Source organism: Cydia splendana, chromosome 22, assembly GCF_910591565.1.
Source record: "Cydia splendana chromosome 22, ilCydSple1.2, whole genome shotgun sequence".
NCBI classification, from domain to species: domain Eukaryota; kingdom Metazoa; phylum Arthropoda; class Insecta; order Lepidoptera; family Tortricidae; genus Cydia; species Cydia splendana.
In genome coordinates, this window is record NC_085981.1 from 10,935,112 (window position 1) to 10,955,656 (window position 20,545).

The 20,545-nt window shown below is 39.8% G+C and overlaps 1 protein-coding gene and 2 non-coding genes across 3 annotated transcripts in view; 2 read left to right on the forward strand and 1 right to left on the reverse strand.

Annotated features, from left to right (window-relative positions):
- LOC134801518 (chloride channel protein 2) overlaps positions 1–20,317 on the forward strand; it is a 62,344-nt gene extending 42,027 nt beyond the window's left edge. The window contains exons 9-23 of the mRNA XM_063774130.1: positions 16–114; positions 876–978; positions 2,034–2,162; positions 4,428–4,590; positions 5,207–5,298; positions 5,484–5,622; positions 6,704–6,807; positions 8,195–8,395; positions 9,318–9,411; positions 11,688–11,826; positions 11,936–12,065; positions 12,238–12,354; positions 18,783–18,881; positions 19,617–19,703; positions 20,144–20,317. Coding sequence (XP_063630200.1) covers positions 16–114; positions 876–978; positions 2,034–2,162; positions 4,428–4,590; positions 5,207–5,298; positions 5,484–5,622; positions 6,704–6,807; positions 8,195–8,395; positions 9,318–9,411; positions 11,688–11,826; positions 11,936–12,065; positions 12,238–12,354; positions 18,783–18,881; positions 19,617–19,703; positions 20,144–20,302 — 1,855 coding nt within the window. The 3' untranslated portion in view covers positions 20,303–20,317. The remainder of the gene's footprint in view (positions 1–15; positions 115–875; positions 979–2,033; positions 2,163–4,427; positions 4,591–5,206; positions 5,299–5,483; positions 5,623–6,703; positions 6,808–8,194; positions 8,396–9,317; positions 9,412–11,687; positions 11,827–11,935; positions 12,066–12,237; positions 12,355–18,782; positions 18,882–19,616; positions 19,704–20,143) is intronic.
- Positions 2,321–2,402, reverse strand: Trnas-gcu (transfer RNA serine (anticodon GCU)). The gene has a single exon. It is a non-coding gene; the product is annotated as a tRNA-Ser (tRNA).
- Trnas-gcu (transfer RNA serine (anticodon GCU)) lies at positions 6,457–6,538 on the forward strand. Its single transcript has one exon. It is a non-coding gene; the product is annotated as a tRNA-Ser (tRNA).
- Positions 20,318–20,545: the final 228 nt, after the last annotated feature.

Below are 20,545 nucleotides of genomic sequence, written 5' to 3' on the forward strand. Positions count from 1 at the left end.
AATGTTTTTTTACAGAATCGTATGCGGCCTGTTGGCGGCGCTATGGGTGTGGCTACATCGACAATATGTACTGTTCATGAGGAAAAAACCTATCAGCAGTTTCCTACAGAAGAAGTGAGTTGAGTACTTAACCCTTTATAAGGCATAAGGCTGTATGGGAAATTGAACCGTATCACTTTGAAATAAAGTTCAAAATCAGGTGGGAAATATATTCTCTATAAAAAGGTCTCCCGTTCCATTCTAGTTTAAATCTTTATTTTGACAAATCAAAATTGCATTTGTATTGCCAAGTTTTGATGTCTAGGCGGCTAGAGGTTGAAAAGCATAAGGGTGTCAGGAATTATGCAAAATGCAACCCTATCACTTTGAAATAAAGTTCAAAATCAGGTGGGTGGGTCAAAATCTGCCTTGTAAAGACTTAAACGAGAAACTTAAATATCAATTGATAGGCTTTATGTCTTTGCGAATGGACAGAAAACGGTCTGCCAGGGTACATATTGATTCTCAAGAGATAAAAAGGATAAAATTAGTGTTCATGCTCAGTCTTTACACTCTCCGAAGAAAGTAAGACCGAAATATTATAAAATATATGGCTATTTTTAGGGTTCCGTACCCAAAGGGTAATAATGAGACTATTGCTAAGACTCCACTGTCCGTCTGTCCGTCACCAGGCTGTACCTCCTGAACCGTGATAGCTAGACAGTTGAAATTTTCACAGATGATGTATTTCTGTTGCCGCTATAACAACAAATACTACAAAGTACGGAACCCTCCGTGGGCGAGTCCGACTCGCACTTGTCCGGTTTTTCGAATAGGTGATGTGAAAATAACTGTTACCAATAAAAATGTTTTTAACAGTGATTTATTTCTTCTAGCCGCTTTATCTACCCGGGTTTCATGACTTTGGCCGTTATGTCGATTCTATTCCCGCCCGGTATCGGCAAGTACATGGCGGCTGATTTGGGCAACCAGGAGCAGGTGAGAATACTAACAATATCCGGCGAAATCCCGAAGTCACAAATCTGTGATTTCATACGCTGATTTCCCTGTGTTGCTTTCGTTATAAGGTAATTTGCCAGTAACTGGCCGGTTTTAGTAACTGGCCGCCCTAAACTAAAAATTAATTCTATTCACATATAAACAAAATTCATTTTAGTATAAGGTTTCATTAACTGGCCAGCCTTCAATAACTAGCCGCCTTATACTAAAATGAATTCTGTTTATAGGTGAATAGAATTAATTTTTAGTTTAGGGCGGCCAGTTACTAAAACCGGCCAGTTACTGGTGAATTACCCTACACATATCACAATTTTTAGATCACAAAACGGAATAGTGTCAAAAAGCCTGAATACAAAATGCCACATTTCTTCCATATTCATTTTTAATATGGTTTCCAAAGTATTCTATAGGGTCTCCGCCGATATACCGACGCGTATTCGGCAAAAGCCTATAGGAAAAAGCTTTATGTCCGCGCAATAAGAGCGAAAAAGCCGTCGACTCGTCGGCAGGCGCCGGCCGATGCGAGTCGAGCCGAACGACGACTTTTTCGCTCTTATTGCGCAGACATAAAGCTTTTTCCTATCGGATTTTGCCGATTCCGCTTCGACATATGTCGGGGAATCTTTAGTCCTACTAGTCCAAGACGCAATAGATCTTTTGGAATAAACTGGCCCAAAAGAAACATGTATAAATTCCACTTTGATCCTCAATGATAACTATCACCTAGATTTTTAGGTAACATTCTAGATTTTTAGGTAAATCAACTTTTTTGTGTTGCTATCATGTCCCATTGTCCAAGGGACAGCACTGGCAAACTATGTTCGAAAATATGTTGTATGTCGTTCTATTAACATGCTTAGTAGATGAACCATTATGCAAATTGGCTAAAACTACCACAAAAATACATGTTTGATGCATTTAAATACCATAAAATCAGGATTTCAAGTCTTGTCCCCTGGACAATTAATAGTAACCATAGCAACGAGTGACACTAAAAAGTTGATTCATCCTTTTAATACTCAATTATTTTCCAGGTGCTATCCCTATTCGCCAACTTCACCTGGTCGGACAACCTAACAGCGGAGCAGGCCTCAATGGTGGCCCACTGGGAAACCCCTGAAGTCAACCTCTACGGCTGTCTCTGGATCTACTTCCTGTCTATTGTGAGTATTATTTATCAAAAATATTTAAGTGGGGCTCCCATACAACGAACGTGATTTTTTTGCCGTTTTTTGCGTAATGGTACGGAACCCTGCATGCGCGAGGTCGGCTCGCACTTAGCCAGTTTTTTATTTAAATTAAAAACCTTGAAAAAAGTAACCGACGAGGATGGGATTCGAACCCACGCGTGCAGAGCACATTGGATTAGCAGTCCAACGCCTTAACCACTCGGCCACCTCGTCACATCACTACACGGCTAATTATAAGGCATAATTAGACAATAAAACAGCTGTTTGAAAGTTAATAATATAGTTTAAACATAAGGTTTATTTTATTACGTCATAATCATAAACGTGGATTTTTCTAAATAGGTATAATCAGTAAAACGTTGGTAAGGTAGGTTCATAGACTAGGAATCCTCTAGACGGAGACTACCGTATTTGTGGCAGAGGGGGTAGAGATACTATGCTCAGTCTGGAGGATGTCTTGTCTGTGGGTAGGTTTAACTCCCGGCTCATACTAATGAGTTTTTCGGAAATTATCTATATACATAGTTACATACAATATAAAATCACCACCATCATATCAGCCCTTTATCGCCTACAGCTGAGCATAGGCCTCTCTTCTAGTACGCCACTTGTCCCTGTTCTGAGCTAATCTCATACAAAAATGACCCGCTATCTTCCGGATGTCGTCCACCTAACGAGCCAACGGACGACGGGGGCTTCTTTTACTATACTCTGTATCTTTAGGTATTTAAATAAAAGTAAACAAATAATTTGTACATTTTCGGGTTATAACGTTTATTGGTTAAACAACCAAATACAAAACCGCCTGAATCAGTCACTGAACGACCTGACTTTAACCTACATTATTTGATCATGTAATGTTTTCATCTACCCTCAACTGGCTTAAGGAGCCATTTGAGGGTAGAATTTGTTTACTTTTATTTAATTACTTAAAGATACAGACTAGTCGTTATTCGGTGAAGGAAAACATCGCAAGGAAACCGGACTAATCCCAATACCTAAGGTCTAATATCCCTTCTGGGTTGAAGGGTCAAATAGCAGTCGATTTAGTAAAAACTAGCGTCTACGCCAGATCTTGGTGCTAGTTGCCAAGCAGATCGCAGGCTCTCATTATATATCCGCTCATGTATGAGAAAAATAAATACTTGTAGTTTAAATAAAACCTGAGACTGAGGTTACAAATAATTATGTATTCAGTTGTGTAAACATAATAAACGAAAATACCTTATCATGCAATCAATTTATTAGACCATCTTGTTAATTATTAAATGGCTCAGTTGTTTAAAGTATTGGGTGTAAATTAGCAAAATATATGTACTGGGTTCAAGACTGAAGGAGTTAATTCTTAAAATATCTTTACTAAAGGATACTCGAAGAATTTTTGGCGGTAGAAACAAAACTCATTATAGGAATAAGCTATTTTTTTTAATTTACCAATGTGACACGTGCCTTTTCAATTTATTTTATTTTTTTATTTAAGTAATTTGGTGTGACGCTAAGTAAATATGAGAAAAATAGAGCGCCTATAACAAAATAAATATTTATATAAGGTGTATTCGGGTAATACCGAATGTCGGATAATTCCGAAATTCAGATGAAAATCACCCTTAATTCCATCATAATAAAAGTCGCTTTTCGGAATTATCCGACAGTTTTCGACATTCGGAATTACCCGAGTAAACCTTACCGAACTTTCTCTGTCTAAAAATTCCGATGTTTTCTGCTCGAAGTAGTCGCAACATTTGACTGACGTATAACAATGAATCAATGATATTATATGTAACTCCAGATAGGTTATAACTTCCAAAATTGAAGCGCTCACCTTGTACGAATTGTACAAGTTGCCTTTAGTCGCGCCTTGGCAAGCGAGAAATGTGCACGTGCTAACGAGCCTCCGCACACCGAAAGAGAAAGAGAGAAGCTTATGTTTAACAACGAATATGACAAAGATAAATGGTATGCGAAAATTAATCAATATAAACAGATTCATTCGTAGGTAATTAAATAAATATGTAAGTATTTTTAGCGCTCCTTATGTATGACTACATCCTATCTATAGTTATACATATAATATCATTGATTTATAACTCTTTTTATTATGGCCTTTTTTTTGCGCTCCTTATGTATGACATCAACCTATCTATAGTTATACATATAATATCATTGATGTATAATACCAGCTCTTTTTTATTACGGCCTATTAACAGTCCAATAGATGAAGTTTTATTTTCTTTCCAGTACTTCCTAAGCATGGTTTCCTGTACGCTGCCCGTGCCGGCCGGTATCTTCGTGCCGGCGTTCAAAATGGGGGCCTCTCTCGGTCGCCTAACAGGAGAACTAATGCACTACTTCTGTCCCTTTGGAGTGGCCTACGGGGGACATATACAGAAGATATTGCCAGGTATCATTATGGTTGAGAAATGGGGCCTTAAGGGGCCTACATCAAAACGGGGGCCTCACCCGGTCGCCTAACAGGAGAACTGATGCACTACTTCTGTCCCCTTGGCGTGGCCTACGGGGGACATATACAGAAGATTCTACCAGGTATCATTATGGTTCAAAAGTAGGGCTTCACGGGGCCCACGTTCAAGATGGGGGCCTCACTCGGTCGCCTGACTGAATAACTCTTGCATTATTTCTGTCGCCTTGTAGTGGGGCTAAAAATGGGGCCTTACGGGGCCTACGTTGCCTGACTCATTCAGTACTTCTATACCCTTGGGGTGGCCTATACGGGGAACATATACAGAAGATTCTGCTGGCAGAATCTTACCCGATACTCGGGTAGGTATCATTATGGTTCAAAAATAAGGTCTTCATTAGGCCACGTTCAAAATGGGGTCCTCATTCGGTCGCCTTACGGGAGAACTCATGCATTACTTCTGTCCTCTTGGCGTGGCCGAACGAGGGTTATGTACAGAAGATTGTTCAATTGATTATAATAATTTTCTAAATCGTGTTTTAGTTTTTTAGTTTTCCTAAAGCAATTATTTTCTGTGATATTGATAATTGTTTGGCAGGCGGGTACGCGGTGGTCGGGGCAGCGGCGTTCACCGGCGCCGTCACGCACACAGTGTCAACCATCGTCATCGTCAGCGAGATGACAGGACAGGTGGGTGGTTGTATAGTGGGGTCACTCTACGATGAGTTGGCATAGATAGGAACCGATATATTGATTATGCCCCTTTATATTTGAAGGTTACTTCATGAGAGTCTTCTCATCTACAATTTAATTGTTAAAAAGACTTGATTATTTTTCTTTTGAATAATTAAACTAAATGAAAATAATTGGCGCAGGTGACCCACATCCTTCCAATAATGGCGGCCGTTCTAGCAGCCAATGCCGTCGCAGCGCTTCTGCAGCCGTCCTGCTTCGACAGCATTATTCTGATCAAGAAACTGCCTTATCTACCCGACCTACTGTCTTCAGCTAGCAGTAAGTACTTGTACATAAATGTACAGGCCTACATCCTCCCAATAATGGCGGCCGTTCTAGCAGCCAATGCCGTCGCAGCGCTGCTGTAGCCGTCCTGTTTTGACAGCACTATTCTGGTCAAGAAACTGCCTTATCTTCCTAATCTACTGTCCTCCGCTAGCCGTGAGTGCAAACACGTATTTTTTATACGACAACGGTGGCAAACAAGCGTGTGGCCCGCCTGATGTTAAGCAGCCACCGCCGCCTACAAGCTTACAAGGATTCATCTCTTGGAGCACTGCAAACTTTACTCACCACCAGGAACACATAGGTTATAGGCTACAGACTAAATAGCAGTGCTATTTTCTAAAACCAATCCTATTGTAAATGAAATACGGTTGACAAAATTGGCAGACGTGGTAAAATATGTGTATGTGTAAACAGTCAAATAATAGTTACCTGCTATTTGTATTGTACCTTCACAATAGTACCTATTGTCGACCTTTTGCGTTAGAAAACCCGACCAAACAACCCGAAAGCAATTTAATACGCGGATAAAACGACAATCGTCACATAATAAATGCAATATGCTCGCGTTTTTTTCGATTGTAGTAATAATTTATCTAAATTTTATTATACATAAACATCAATTCGCAGGCTTAATGTCTACTAAAATGACTATACGTATAATTTTTAACAGCATTTCTTAACTCATCAAAATTAGTCACGTTTTACTAGAAAATTATTATTACGAAACAAGTGAACACAACTTAACAGTAACATAAGAACATCTGCTTATTTGTTTAAAAAAAAAGGCCGTAGGTTGTAACACGTTATTTCGCCCGGGCCCCGCATGACGAGGTGGCCGAGAGGTTAAGGCGTTGGACTGCTAATCCAATGTGCTCTGCACGCGTGGGTTCGAATCCCATCCTCGTCGGTGACTTTTTGCATTTTTATTTATATATTTTTTTATTTCTTATTGTATTATTTTTACATTTAATTTTGAGGTTTACTTTTAAGTATTTTAGTTCTGTCAATTAATTTTTTTTAAGTTTTTTTTGTTTTGTTATTTTTTTACGTTTTTTTTTGTTTCTCCTGACAGGAATGTATGACATTTGCGTGGAAGATTTCATGGTGCGAGATGTCAAGTACATTTGGAATAGGATGACATTTCAGCAACTGAAAGATTTATTGAAAGAGAATAAGGTAAATGTTAAAAATATTACTAGGTACACTTTTTTATGTTTTCATGGCAATATTTGTTATTCATATTTCTGAAAATATATAAATTATAATTTAGTAGTAGCAAAAAGAGGGGTCCTGTCATTGTAAATTTTGTAGTCACTGTAAATTTACTGCCATCTATCGACACACGACTAAAACTCAAAATGAAAACGTATAAAGTTATCAAAAAATGTATATATATGGATAAATGATTTTATTATTTTTATATCATTTTGATCCATGTTCATTCACTGATATCTATGTGTTAAAATTGTTAAATATGAAACGGTGTCGTCACGCCATCTAGCCGAGGATAGGCTAAAGGTGTGTGCGGCATCTATTCGAGAATGACTTTTACTTGAATTCGAAGGCACGTTTTTTCCTTAGACTTTATTCGTCTTATACGAAGTTACATACTTATGTCTTTGGTAGTAGTCACCTTTTATTCATCGTAATTTGATATAAATAAACAAATTGGAACCTTTTTTAAACAATCGTAGCCATGTCAAAAACACGGATCGTTTAAAAACAGAATTAAGTTACAAATAAATTTTGAGGTCTCGAACATTGTGAGATCAATGAACTTTGTGTTATCATCGTCTTGGCAAGGTCAATAAACTCGGCAATTAACATTGACCCTGATGTTTTTGACCGTTAAGTAGACTATTCTACTATCAAATTCTTTATGATCATTTTCTTTATGAACCGTTACTATGGAGTCAGTAAGAGAAACGTATGTGACGTCACTATATATTGTGATAAATCAACTTCCTTACGTATACCTAATAATATCTAAGTATATGACTTTTGCTGATGTAGCATCATTTAAATCTCAAAAAGATGTTTAATGAAAAACAATTTTAATTATAAATCTGTGTGTAGTGTGTGTAGAATAAATAATATTAGATATTTTCTGTTCTCCGGCTGGAAAGCGTCATATTTCCGCTAAAGTTGGCGCTTTCCAGCTCCGTTGAACAGAAATAAATACCTCATTATAGAATAGGAATAATAAATAATGAAATTTTTATTTTATTTATTTATTTTCCACAATTACAATATTTTTACAGGTAAACCTAAGACAATAGTATGAATAGACTACATTTATATGTATTAAATAGACTACAGTTCATACTAAAACGCCAATAATGGAATAGTCCAGTAAATACGAAAGTCTCAGATCACATGTTTGTGGACCTCGACTTCCCTCGGCCGACAATTACATGTGATCTGAAGAGTGGCGGGAGTGTGCATCGGATAGGACCAAATGGCGGGAAAGAGGGGAGGCCTTTGCCCAGCAGTGGGAAACTCCTACAGGCTAAAAAAACTGGCTAGGTATGTACTATACTATTGTACTGTTTATTATTTACAGGCAATAAAAAGTTTCCCACTAGTGGACAGCCCAGCGTCCATGGTGCTGCTCGGTTCGATCCACCGCTGGGAACTAGTCAAGGTCATAGAACAGCAAGTCGGTAGAGAGAGACGGCTGCAGGTAGCAGCGTTGTGGCATCGCGAGGCCGAGCTGAGAAGGAGAGAGACGGAACGACGGGCGAGACGACCGTCTCGATTCGAGGTAAGTCAAGAGTACAATAGTTAACATAAATGAACATCCTGAATTTTATGAGATGATTTTTTCGGTTCGGGCCCTAATCTGTTAAACAAAAGCCTTTGGTTTCTTTTATGCAGAGCCGAGAGTCTGCGCGTGCCAAAGCAACCATGTAGTTAACAAGCATCTATCGTGATAGTATTAAGGTTCAAATTTATGTAACAGCTTATTCGAAGAACAATCAGCCACGCGGGTGGCAAAAACAACAGAGCATTATTTTTGGAGTTAAAACTTGCTATCTCCGAATAGGCTGTTTCATGAATTTGAACCATATAATTAGGATGATAAAATTGGTTTTTAAACGCTTTATTCCCGTTTACTTATGGCGGTGTTTTTAGCAGTAGCAGGCTATTCACTGCATAAAGGAATCAATATCAGTACCTTTAGTTTAACTTTAACAGATTACGGTCCGAGCCAAAAATCATTTCAAAAAATTCATACTATAACATGGATGATGGATGTAAGAAATAAATGAGAATAAATATTAACTAATGACAAATATATGTTTACTAATATAATCAACTATATTGTGATTCAAATTAACACGATCTTCAATCATTATTTAAACTAAATCGGCACATTATCACGTACTCACGTGTCAAAATGTCAGACATATTTGTTAATTTTTTAGGGTTCCGTACCCAAAGGGTAAAAGCGGGACCATATTACTAAGACTCCGATGTCCGTCTGTCTGTTACCAGGCTGTAAATCATGACGAAAATAACAATATCATGCAAATAAATATTTCAGTGGGGCTCCCATACAACAAACGTGATTTTTTTGCCGTTTTTTTGCGTAATGGTACCGAACCCTTTGTGCGCGAGTCTGACTCGCACTTGGCCGGTTTTTTTTTCTATTTTCTTTAGTTTAGCAAGTATTTGTTCGTCAGGTGACGCCGGCGCCCGACATGCTGGGGCTGCGGCCGCCCGGCATGACGCGAGGATCCTCGCTCACCACCAAAGATCAGGAGGGACTTATACCAGGTAAATACTAAAATACATTGGACAATATATTTATTTAAAACTTTGGCGTTTTGAACACGTATCAACTCCGCCACCGCGACCACGACCTGAAAACCTCCTGACCTGTGACGAAACGTCGGTAAATAAAGGTAAATAAATTCGCGACCCGTCTATGGTGTCAAAATTCCAATAATTTAAATTACAATATGTGACGTTATCTATGAAAAGGGACCTTAGTGTCGATGGCGCTTACGCCATTAAAAAAAATCATAACGTTTATTCTGTAAATAGGCTTAAGCTAGCTCTTTTACATGTCATCTTATAACATCATATATATAAAATTTAAAAACCAGAACGGGATAAAAAACGAGGGAAGAAGCGAGATGGCGCCTTACAAATTTCTAAAAAAGTTTTTGACACGTTTCTCGAATACGACGCACGTATGATAAGAAAAACCTGTTCAAATCAATTATCTACATATGGGAATAGAACTAGACCATAAAAACTATCGCTTCCGATGCGTATTTAATTTACAATAAGGAAAAGAAATTTTCATAACAATCTTCATCGGCCATTTCTCGGCAACTCTCGGTTCCTTTCGTTTGGCGGTGCTACAGATTAGACCAAATAATCCGTAAGTTAAAGTAAACTAAATTATGTTTGTCATGTTGGTATACAGGTATTTCTGAGTTATTTTACTTGGAGTTATATTATTCAGATTGACTTTCACGGCTTCGGCAAACATTGTCATTCGTCCGGGGAACGGGCTAAGAATGCTGAGATGGGCCAAAAATACAAAGTTGATAGTAAGTTATGTAGGTAGATTAAAGTGCATGTTCAGATGTTATTGAGCGACCTGATAAAAATAAGCAAATGTACAGTCAGCAGTCGGCCAAATATCGTAATATAATTTTGTTGCCATAGAAATAAGGATGTGGTCCGATATAGTGGCGAAATATTGAGAGACAAAAGCGGCTAAATTCAGTGGTGTCTCGGACACTTAGAGAGAATGGGAGAGGATCGTGCCGTGAAGAGAGCGCAGGTACTTGGGACAACAAAATGGGAGACGCCCGAGTGGACGTCCTAGGTACCGCTGAAACGACGTAGTTGCTCAAGACCTGCTCAACCTCGGCCATGGCGACTGGCGAGAGCTATCGCAAGACCGAGAGGACTAGACTACCTATGTTTGTATGAAAAGGCGATTTAAGGGCGGTGGTCGTCCATATTCGTCTTAAGGCGAAAATTAATCTAATGAACGTTTTTGCAACTAGGCTTATAAGAACAAATAATAATTTTATCTTGAAACAAGTTTTAAATAAATACGTGTAGATGAAAAAATACAATCTTGCCTTTTATCAAATCACATAATTTTTTGACAAATTTGCGAATTGAGTTATCCAAATAACGGCTACAAATAAGAAATCCCTATCACAGTTTTAAACCATGGCAGGGTTGAATACATAATAATGTCGGTATTTAACTAAACATAAGACGAACTCTTTATTTCATTTACGCGAGCGGAGCTGCGGGCCCGTCTAGTAATATATATATGTATAAATATTCTTCTTTAACATAAAATTATTAACGATGCTCCGATATAAATACTATGCCGCGCGACGCTGTGCGGCGTAAGCGCCATCGACAATAAGGTCCCTTTTCATAGATAATGCCCCATATGCTTATCCTAAAAACTAAAAAAGATAAATAGATATTCACCAAAGACTAAACAGGATGTTTTTATTCTTTTAAAAACAGAAAGCTAGGTTGCATATTATACTCTAGAGTGGAAATTTATTTTATGAAAATATTGAGTGGTGTCGTCATGTGCATGGCAGGATGGATTTTGATTGATGATTTTAAATGAAAAATTGTTAATAATGTTAAAGTTCTACTTTACTCGCATTGGTATGGTGAAAAATGTATGTTTCACTCTTGAAAAACAAATAACTATTTGAAACGGCTTCAAACACTTGAACCCACATTGTTGCCAGAATTTTGAGTATGGTCATATATTGTCTTGTCATGTCAGCGCAAACATACTCTATGTAAATAAAAGTAAACAAACGATTTGTACATTTTCGGATAGTTATAACATTTATTGGTTAACCGACCAATTACAAAACCGCCTGGATCAGTCACTGAACGACCTTTGACTTTAACCTACGTTATTTGATCGTGTAATGTTTTCTAGATTTTGTTTACTTTTATTTCAATACCTAAAGATACAGAGTATAGTTTCATTCAAATGAATTTGATCTAATGCCTCAAATTGTATCTAAACGTTCATTTCATTTCAGCGCCTGGTCAACTATTCCGACCGAAGTCTATCTTGAAGAAAACGAACTCATTCACACTAACCCGAGGACTCGGCTCGCCGCAGCCGCTCACGCCAACCACTCCGTCCGTATACACCACCGTCACTGGCGCCGAAACTCGGTACGTATTAGATCCATTAAAAACGATGTTTTTTCTCTGTTTTTTTTTATATTTCATTATATTACACAGTGAAATATTGCAATGCTTAGAGTTTAATGGTACCCCACAGTATCCGTGCTGCATTCGAAGCTATCTTCAAACGATCTACGTTGCTCCAAGATGTAGAAAGTGGTTTAGAAGGTGGCCAGCTGTCTCCAGGGCTGGCCAGGAGCCCCAGCATAAACAAGAAAGTGCAACTGGTACGTAATCATCATCATTTCCACCATCATCACTTTCCATCTAGATCAGATCTCAAACTCGAATAGACTTTGGAACTCTTCTACTATAACTCGGATGAAAAAGTGGAACCCACTTAATCCATTTCGTTTCCTATATTAATTATTTGTCTGAATAATCATGATGTCTTTCCAGCCCCGCGAACGAGTTTGCGACATGTCTCCTGAAGACCAGAAGGCGTGGGAACAACTAGAGATGGGCAAAGAAATCGATTTCGACCGCATGCTGCAAATCGCCCGCAAGAGAGATATGGTAAGTGGCTGGTCTTAAACTGGTGGTGGCACCCTCGAAAAGCTTTTTGTGGCCGGCAAAGTCGATGGGAAAAGGCCTGGACGTGGACGCAGCCCAATACGTTGGTCCGACTAGATCCGCACTGCTCTTGACTCCACACCGCCAAGGACGGAACCAGATGGAGAGAGAAGGTGATTCAGAAGGGAGGTCACGGCCCTTAGACCCACGAGGAGGTTTTAAATATGGAGGCAACTGAACCAGGGATGTTGCGAATATTCGCATCCGCATCCGCAACCGCGGAACTTCCGCATTATTTTCAAAATCCGCATCCGCATAAAATCGATGTGGAGTTTAATGCGGATGCGGATGTCGAAAAAGTCGGTACAGGAACGTCTTAGCGGCGGCGTTAGTGCTAGGTAATTTCGTCATTACATATAACGAAATCGTCTAGGTCCAGAAAAGTCGGCCAAGTTACTATTTATTAAATAAGTATAACGCACCTATATTCTTGCTCAAATACTAAACTTTTCGTTTCTTTTTTTAATAAAAATTACTAAAATTTATTATTTGACGTTTTTTAAGTACCTAATCTTGACATCCGCATCCGCGGATGACAAAAAATCTGCATCCGCAACATCCCTAAAGTGAACGCAACTGAAAGAAGGCCAGGCCAGGTAAACCGGCGAGCGTGTATGAGGAATGTTATGAAAGTGAAGGAATCGAAAGAGGTATGTCAGGATCGTGGCAAGTGGAAGTCCGTGGTCTCTGCCTACCCCTCCGAGAAATAGACGTAATTATATAAATAAATAAAATATTATAGGACAATTTTACACAGATCGGCCTAATCCCACAGTAAGTTCAATAAGGCTTGTGTTGTGGGTACTAGACGACGGTTATAATATACACATATATACAAATACTTAAATACATAGAAAACATCCATAATTCAGGAACAAATATTTGTGATGAACGCACAAATAAATGCCCTTACCAGGATTCGAACCCGGGGTCTCCTGCTTCGTATGCAGGGTCACTACCGACTAGGCTAAGATATGCATGTATGTATGCATGAACGGATTTTTTTTATAATTACTGGCGCACCGATAACTCTTAAGAGCGCTATTACATTTCGGCGTTGAGCGAGTTTAGGTATTTTACGCGCTGCGGCAGGCCGTGCGAGCTCAGTACGCCGATCCCTTCTACCACACTCGCACTACAATGATGGATTAAACATTCTTGATCCTTCGCGAAGCATATTGAAATCAACCATAACAACACTAACTGTACTTAACTTTTAAAGTTCTAAAACTGTTATTTGGTAAGTACGAAAATACTAAATGCAGTGCAAATGTACATAGGGGCTGTTCATAAATTACGTCATCTATTTTTGACGATTTTTGACCCCCCCCCACCCCTCAAATCATCCAAAAATCAAGCTTCGGATGAATCTGTTTCCTCCTACGTCATGTTACCATCATCCGATGTCCAGACCCCCCCCCCCCACTCCTCCCATTTGAAACGACGTAATTTATGAATAGCCCCATACTTGTACTTATGAAGGTATATTACTCGAAAGAAATTATAGGTACTTACCTACTCGCTTATTTACATGTTTCGTCATTGCATTTGGTACCTATAGGTTGTAAAGTTTGTATCAACGAGGGTTTAAAAACGAACTGGTACTGAGGATCTGATGATGATTAAGGTGGTCACGGATACCAATCAACCATGTAGTAACATGATTAGGCTCTTTTGATTCGTCTCAACAAGATCTTTGACACTGAAGATACACAGGGTCTGATGATGGAGCTGGAAGGTGGCCACGGGTACCAGTCTATCATGTAACTAAACAACTTCGTGTTTGGGCTCGTTTGATTCGTCTCAACAAGATCTTTGACACAAGACAGTACTCAGGGTCTGATGATGGAGCTGGAAGGTACCATTACCAATCAACCATGCAACTAAACCACATCGTGTTTAGGATCGTTTGATTCGTCTCAACAAGATCTTTGACACTAGGTGATACTCAGAGTCTGATGATGGAGCTGGAAGGTGGTCACCGGTACCAATCAACCATGCAACTAAACCACTTCGTGTTTAGGCTCGTTTTATTCGTTTCAACAAGATCTTTGACACAAGATAGTACTCAAGGTCTGATGTTGGAGCCGGAAGGTGGTCACCGGTACCAATCAACCATGCAACTAAACCATTTCGTGTTTAGGCACGTTTTATTCATCTCAACAAGATCTTTGACACAAGGTAGTACTCACCCTAATATCATTTTCTTGTAGGGATTTTGTTGGGCCTTTGTTTACGTATTAGTTGGGCAACCGTTATATTTGGCCGTACGATTTGCTGGAGGGCCCTCGACAAAGGCCCTCCCGAAGATTCCCAACAGAGGGCCATAAGAGTAATTTTTTCGTTGGGCCTATATAAATAAATCATACAATTATTCAACGGTGGTGGTTTTGGTTGGGCCGTGGTTGGGCCTATACACATTTGTTTGATGGTTGGTTAATTGTTACATTTGGCCGTACGATTTGCTGGAGGGCCCTCGTCAAAGGCCCTCCCGAAGATTCCCAACAGAGGGCCATTAGAGTAATTTTTTCGTTGGGCCTATTTAAATAAATCATACAATTATTCAACGGTGGTGGTTTTGATTGGGCCGTGGTTGGGCCTATACACATTTGTTTGATGGTTGGTTAATTGTTACATTTGGCCGTATGGCTTGCTGTAGGGCCAACTGCATAAAAATAAAAAAGGGCAATTTTTTCGTTGTGCTTCTGTTTGCAAATTCAACAATTACCCAACGGCAAGTCAGGTAGGTCGGTAGGTAGTCGTGCACCAGGTTGAAGGCCCAACACAGCTTGTCCCACAAAGGGCCAACATTGTAACTTTAACGTTGGGCCTTGTGTAGGATTCTTACAATACTACCGTAGGTAAATAGTTGTGTAATTTATAGTGTGCCTACAGTCTAATTATGTAATGGGCTTTTGTTTACGAGTCCTACAGTTACCCTACGTTAAGTAAGTGGTTGTGTAATACGACGTTGGGCCTTTGCTGATAAATATTACAATTACACTACGGTAGGCATTGGTTGTATCCACATGAAGGCCCTAGGCCAGGCAGCAGTTGTTGTTAATCTTCTCTGTATCGTTCCAATTTTAGTATATGTACTGCCGAAGCAAGTACACTTACTATACACTCTAATTTGTATATATACTAACCGCACTTCGAAACTTCGTAAGCAAGATTTATGTTTTTTGAGATTTAAATTGAGAAAATGTTGGTAAAATACAATTTTTTTAAATTTATGTATAAATTTTATAGTTATAGCTATTAGATTTATAAGTTACTTTTAAAAAATATTATGATTATATCCGGAATAATCGAGAAAATAACTATAACTTCGATGTTTGGAGACAGTAACGCCATCTAGTGACGCCACAAGCAAACTCAACTGGTATTGTTGGGCATCAGTACTACAGCCAATGTTGGTAAATGCGATATTTGTGCTCACTGGGCCAACGAATGTTATCGTTGTTTAGCCACCGGTACCAAAATACACAAAGGCCCATTGTTAAGCGTCAGTGCCACAGCCAATGTTGGTAAATACGATATTTGTCATCATTGGGCCATCGGATGATATCGTTGTTTAGCGAACGGTAGCAAAATACACAAAGGCCCATTGTTGGGCCTCAATGCTACAGCCAATGTTGGTAAATGCGATATTGGTCGTCATTGGGCCATCGTATGATATCGTTGATTAGCCAACGTTACCAAAATAAACAAAGGCCCATTGTTGGGCATCAGTGCCACAGTCAATGTTGGTAAATGCGATATTTGTCATCATTGGGCCATCGGATGATATCGTTCATTAGCCAACGTTACCAAAATACACAAAGGCCCATTGTTGGGCATCAATGCTACAGTCAATGTTGGTAAATGCGATATATGTCATCATTGGGCCAACGAATATTATCGTTGTTTAGCCAACGGTACCAAAATACACAAAGGCCCATTGTTGGGCATCTGTGCCACAGCGAATGTTGGTAAATGCGATGGTGGGCCAATACAAAATTAATGTTGGCTACGGAACGAACCTCATCCCAACGTTTTCCCTACCGTTGGCACCGTGGGCCCCAACGAAAATGCTACTAGCAGGGTCTCATGATGGAGCGCGAAGGTGGCGACGGGTACCTGTCTATCATCATCAGCTCCATCATCAGACCCTGAGTAGTATCTTGTGTCAAACATCTTATTGCGACGAATCAAACGAGCCCAAACACGAAGTGGTTCAGTTACATGGTAGACTGGTACCCGTGGCCACAGTCCAGCTCCATCATCAGACCCTGAGTACTAACTTGTGTCAAAGATCTTGTTGCGACGAATCGAAGCCAAACACGAAGTGGTTTAGTTGCATGGTTGATTGGTACCGGTGACCACCTTCCGGATCCATCATCAGACCCTCAGTACTACCTTGTGTCAAAGATCTTGTTGCGACAAATCAAACGAGCCCAAACACGAAGTGGTTCAGTTACATGGTAGACTGGTACCCGTGGCCACAGTCCAGCTCCATCATCAGACCCTGAGTACTAACTTGTGTCAAAGATCTTGTTGAGACGAATCAAACGAGCCTAAACACGAAGTGGTTTAGTTGCATGGTTGATTGGTACCCGTGACCACCTTCCGGCTCCAACATCAGACCCTGAGTACTATCTTGTGTCAAAGATCTTATAGAAACGAATAAAACGAGCCTAAACACGAAGTGGTTTAGTGGCATGGTTGATTGGTACCGGTGACCACCTGCCGGCTCCATCATCAGACCCTGAGTACTATCTTGTGTCAAAGATCTTGTTGAGACGAATCAAACGAGCCTAAACACGAAGTGGTTTAGTTGCATGGTTGATTGGTACCGGTGACCACCTTCCGGCTCCATCATCAGACCCTGAGTATTATCTTGTGCCAAAGATCTTGTTGAGACGAATCAAACGAGCCCAAACACGAAGTGGTTTAGTTGCATGGTTGATTGGTACCGGTGACCACCTTCCGGCTCCATCATCAGACCCTGAGTACTATCTTAAGTCAAAGATCTTGTTGAGACGAATAAAACGAGCCTAAACACGAAGTGGTTTAGTTGCATTGTTGATTGGTACTGGTGACCACCTTCCGGCTCCATCATCAGACCCTGAGTACTATCTTAAGTCAAAGATCTTGTTGAGCCGAATCAAACGAGCCCAAACACGAAGTGGTTTAGTTGCATGGTTGATTGGTACCGGTGACCACCTTCCGGCTCCATCATCAGACCCTGAGTACTATCTTGTGTCAAAGATCTTGTTGAGATGAATAAAACGAGCCTAAACACGAAGTGGTTTAGTTGCATGGTTGATTGATACCGGTGACCACCTTCCGGCTCCATCATCAGACCCTGAGTCAAACTATCTTGAGTCAAATAAATACATATAGAATGTCAGGTCGTTTCAAATATTTTTAATCCTGTCCGGTAGTTTATTAAACTGTACCATTATAAATTATAATACTATAAAAACGGTGCTAGGATCAAAGTCTCTCGTTGCGGTTTACACGCACACAGTATAGCGTTTTACACGGCGCCCGCCGCACACAATGATAAAAAACCTCGTCGTCGCCGTTGAAAATGTGCGGAGCCGACCGACACACATCCTGCCTCTACAAGCTCTGCCGCGGCACTGAGCTGGCGCAGCGCGCGTCATCGGTAATATAGAGTAGTTTTCAAAAAATTGCCAAAAAATTATAGTAGAATTTCATAAACACTAATGTATACCAACAGTATAAGCAAACGTTGCAGATTGCTTGAGTATGAAAATGACTTCGATATTAAGTAGATTTTCGTAGGAATTGACACTTGTTTCGGAGAGAAAATCGAGTTCGTTTTACTTTGATTTTCTCTTTCTCAAAGGTATGTAGGAAAAATATAGTTTGATATGTCTAAAGTACAGGGTATTAGTAATACAAAATAGCCAGGTTTAGCAGAGTAAAATTCTCAACATTTCCAAATAAGAGCTCGCCATTCAGTGCTTCACGGGGTTTTTCGGAAACGACCATCAGAAAAAAAATCATTACTAATTTAATAAGTCTTTTTTCTAATATTTACAACGATATTTATAAAGATAAGAAGACGCTTTTACTGGAACACGTACTCATTGTTTCTAATAATGAGCGCAAAGTCCTGAAATTCGTCGACTAGTATCATCAATTTTGCATTATTTCGACTTTTCTTGTAAGAGCGCTCTTAAGGCGATTTGCTCTTTTTTGGAAAGACGCTGAGTTATTCAGATAAGTCAAAAGCTTTTTATGTAAAAGAAAGGGGAAAAAATACTTACATCGTAAAAAAAATGTGGGATGATTGAACTTCGCCAGTTTTTTATAATCTTTTTCTTATGTACTGTATTAATACAAACTCTTTACAGCAACTGGACGAAACGGACTATGAAGACGAAACCAGTCTGTACACCTGCCATATCGACCCCGCGCCCTTCCAGCTGGTCGAGAGGACTTCATTACTTAAGGTACCTTTTATACCACGGCTCACTAATTTAACTACGCTAAGGCATTTTTGAGTGATTGACTAACAACAGCAGATGGTTAACATACATACATACCTACATCACTGGCTCAGTGACCCAAAGAGGATCTTGGCCTCTGACACAAGAGAGTGCCGCTCTGCGCCAGTTGGGTATTCCGATGGCGGACAGGTCTTTTTGGGCTTCGTCACTCCAGCGGTATCTGGGACGCCCAGAGGGACGTTCTCCGCCCGGGTGCCCCACATACGCTCTTCTCACAGCACGATCCTCCCCCATCCTCTCCAGGTGACCAAGCCAGCGGAGTCGTGTGACTTTGATCTCGCCTAAAGCGCCAGAGGGTTGAAAGCGACCCATTGCAGCCAGGATATTTTGGCGTTATTCAGTCCCAGGGTGAAATGGGTAATGGGTCCTTTCGCCCGAGTTGAAAACACTACTTTCCATTTCGGAAAGTAAAATGAAATTATTTAGTTCATAATTTCGTATACTTGACTGATTTCGAATACAGAATATTTTTTGAAAAATCAATTGAAATTTCAATCCACTTATTTACTTAATGAAAAGTGAACTTTAGGAGATGAAAATATTCATACATGTAAACCTCCAAATATCCAATGATGAATACTTTGTATTTTTGGATGCTTGGAGTATTTAAATGTTTGATACTTTCACATTTATAATAAGATTAGGATTAATAAATTAATTTATTGAAAATTTCAACAGGTTCATTCACTGTTCTCCACGTTGGGAGTGAGCAGAGCTTACGTCACGGCCATTGGCAGGCTTATAGGTGTCGTCTCACTGCAAGAGGTAAGTTTTTAAACTTTAGATGCTTCGTTCCTGTTCCCTTCTTTCCTCATTTTAGCGATTAACTACATACGTCCAAAAAGTGTCCTATGAACTATTTTATACGAAAGTGATTAGAGTTAGATCAAGATAAGTCTGCAACGATTTTGATAGCACACAAGTGTTATTGACGTAAAAATAACACTTGCGCTGCTTATGCTATCAAAATCGTTGCAGATTTTTCTTGGTCTAACTCTAATCACTTTCGTACAAAATAGTTCACCGACCATTTAAACCAATCATATCAGAACTTGCGCGTGAGTCTTTCGAGTTATTATGTTATAGTTTTTGTTACGTAAACAGTGCATCGACGTCTTTGGAGGAGCGCTATGGCCGTTCCTTGATAATGACTCAAATGTTTTAGTTTTGTGTCAATATGTACTTAATTGAACGTATTTCTTCAGCTCCGTAAAGCCATCGAAGACGTGAACTCCGGAGTCCTGACCCTCGCGACCCGGCCCGCGCCGCCCTCCCCCCCACCGCCCGCCATGATCCGCGCCGGCTCCGAACCCGCGCCCCCCAGCGACAGCGAGACGGCCAAGCTCACACAAGACACTAAGTGAAAGAGGTATGGGTATAAAACGTGATGTTATAAGTTATGAAATAATAATATTTGTTTTACAAGGGGGCAAATTGTTGTTTAATACATGAGAAAGATTCCAAAATTGAACCACGGCCGTCGCGAGCGGTTCGAAAAGTGGAATTTTTAGTGCGAGGGTTTCAAATCACGAGGGTTGAGCATATTTTGGTACCGAGTTATACACAATATTAAATATGTATCATTGGAAATCATCATTTAAAAGCTA